General features: G+C 54.8%; 1 protein-coding gene across 1 annotated transcript in view; it reads right to left on the bottom strand.

Annotated features, from left to right (window-relative positions):
- L3MBTL3 (L3MBTL3, histone methyl-lysine binding protein) overlaps positions 1–359 on the bottom strand; it is a 167974-nt gene extending 167615 nt beyond the window's left edge. Inside the window, 1 exon segment of the mRNA XM_014522505.2 lies at positions 204–359. Within this exon segment, the coding sequence (XP_014377991.1) occupies positions 204–286 (83 nt within the window). The 5' untranslated portion in view covers positions 287–359.
- Between the last annotated feature and the right edge of the window lie 929 nt (positions 360–1288).

The following is a 1288-nucleotide window of genomic DNA, read 5'->3' as shown; positions in this document are numbered from 1 at the left end:
CCCCCCCTCGCGGCCGGCTGTGGCGGGGGAGAGGCGCCCCCCGGCTCGGCGGGGACAGGAGGCGCGTCTCCCTTTCCCCCCTCGCGCGCTCGCTCTCTCTCAACTTTCATCTGCGCCCCGCTGGGGGCCGGGGGGGTCCCAGCCCGCCCCGGCCCCGTCGCCCCGCGGCTCCCCAGGGGAGGGCAGAGCCCGCCGCGCCTTACCCCCCCAAATTTCTCTCTCTTTTTCTCCGGCTCTCGAGTAGTCCCGACAAATATGGTCCAGGGCTGCGGGCACAAGTGAGCATGCGCCCGTGAAGTCAGGGCTGGGGAAAGGGGAAGCTGCCGCCGCCGCCGCCGCCGGGGTGTCTCATTCTTCCTCCCCTCGCTCGAGCTGCCGCTGCGCCGGAGCCGCTGGGAAGCAGCAGCGGCAGCAGCAGCAATCATCCCTGTTACCAAAAATACAGCCGCAAACAGCTACATCTTACATGCATCCTCTCCCCTGATTTCAAGCTAACGTTGGGAGAATAATCAGGAGAAATATGCAGCAGCCTCCTCCTATTTTTAGCCCCTTTTCTTTTCTTTTGTTTGGGTTTTTTGTTGGGGTTTTTTTTTGCAACATTACTTTTCCTTCTAAAGGCGGGCACCGGGCTGATCCTAACTAATCAGTCGCGTTCATCAAGAGTGGAGAAAGATTTTCTAGACAATAGGTCCCTCCTCCCCACCCCCACCCCCCCAAAAAATCTCTGGTAGCGTTAGGGAAGAGAGGGTCCAGGTACATGGCAATAATGAAAGTGCTGATTTTGCAAACTGCTCTGCGCAAGTAGACCTTTGTGCCCGCCAGTTAGGCTTCACCCCTGGATAAGAGACTGACTCCAGTGCAGGGCCTCCTGGGTTGGTATTGTGTGGAAAATGCTGCTCAGGCAACACCAAGTTTCCTCATGGAGATGTTTCACTTGAGATCTAGTCCATTTATGAATTAAAAGTAGCTTTGGGTATGATGGCACCTGCCAAAACTCACCCTTGCCAATTTTCATAGCTTCACAATTACAGTGTCCTATCTTTTATTACTATGTTTTTCTCCTTTCCTCGATGTACAACCCCCCCCCCCAAAAAAAAAAAAAGAAAGCTGAGGTGAAGTTCCCTATTCTTTCACTGACATCTGTGGGTCCTGCACCCATGTGAAGTCCCACTTTGAAGATGCAGTTTGCTCAGGGGGGTTGCATACAGCCTACTTATAGAGCAGTGATCCTCAACCAGGGTGCCATAGCACCATGGGGTGCTATGAGATCCTTGTGAGGGTGTCACGG

Source organism: Alligator sinensis, unplaced genomic scaffold (assembly GCF_000455745.1).
Source record: "Alligator sinensis unplaced genomic scaffold, ASM45574v1 scaffold889_1, whole genome shotgun sequence".
In the NCBI taxonomy this organism is placed as follows: domain Eukaryota; kingdom Metazoa; phylum Chordata; order Crocodylia; family Alligatoridae; genus Alligator; species Alligator sinensis.
The sequence above is the reverse complement of the archived record's forward strand: the minus strand, read 5'-3'. Positions and strand labels throughout refer to the sequence as shown.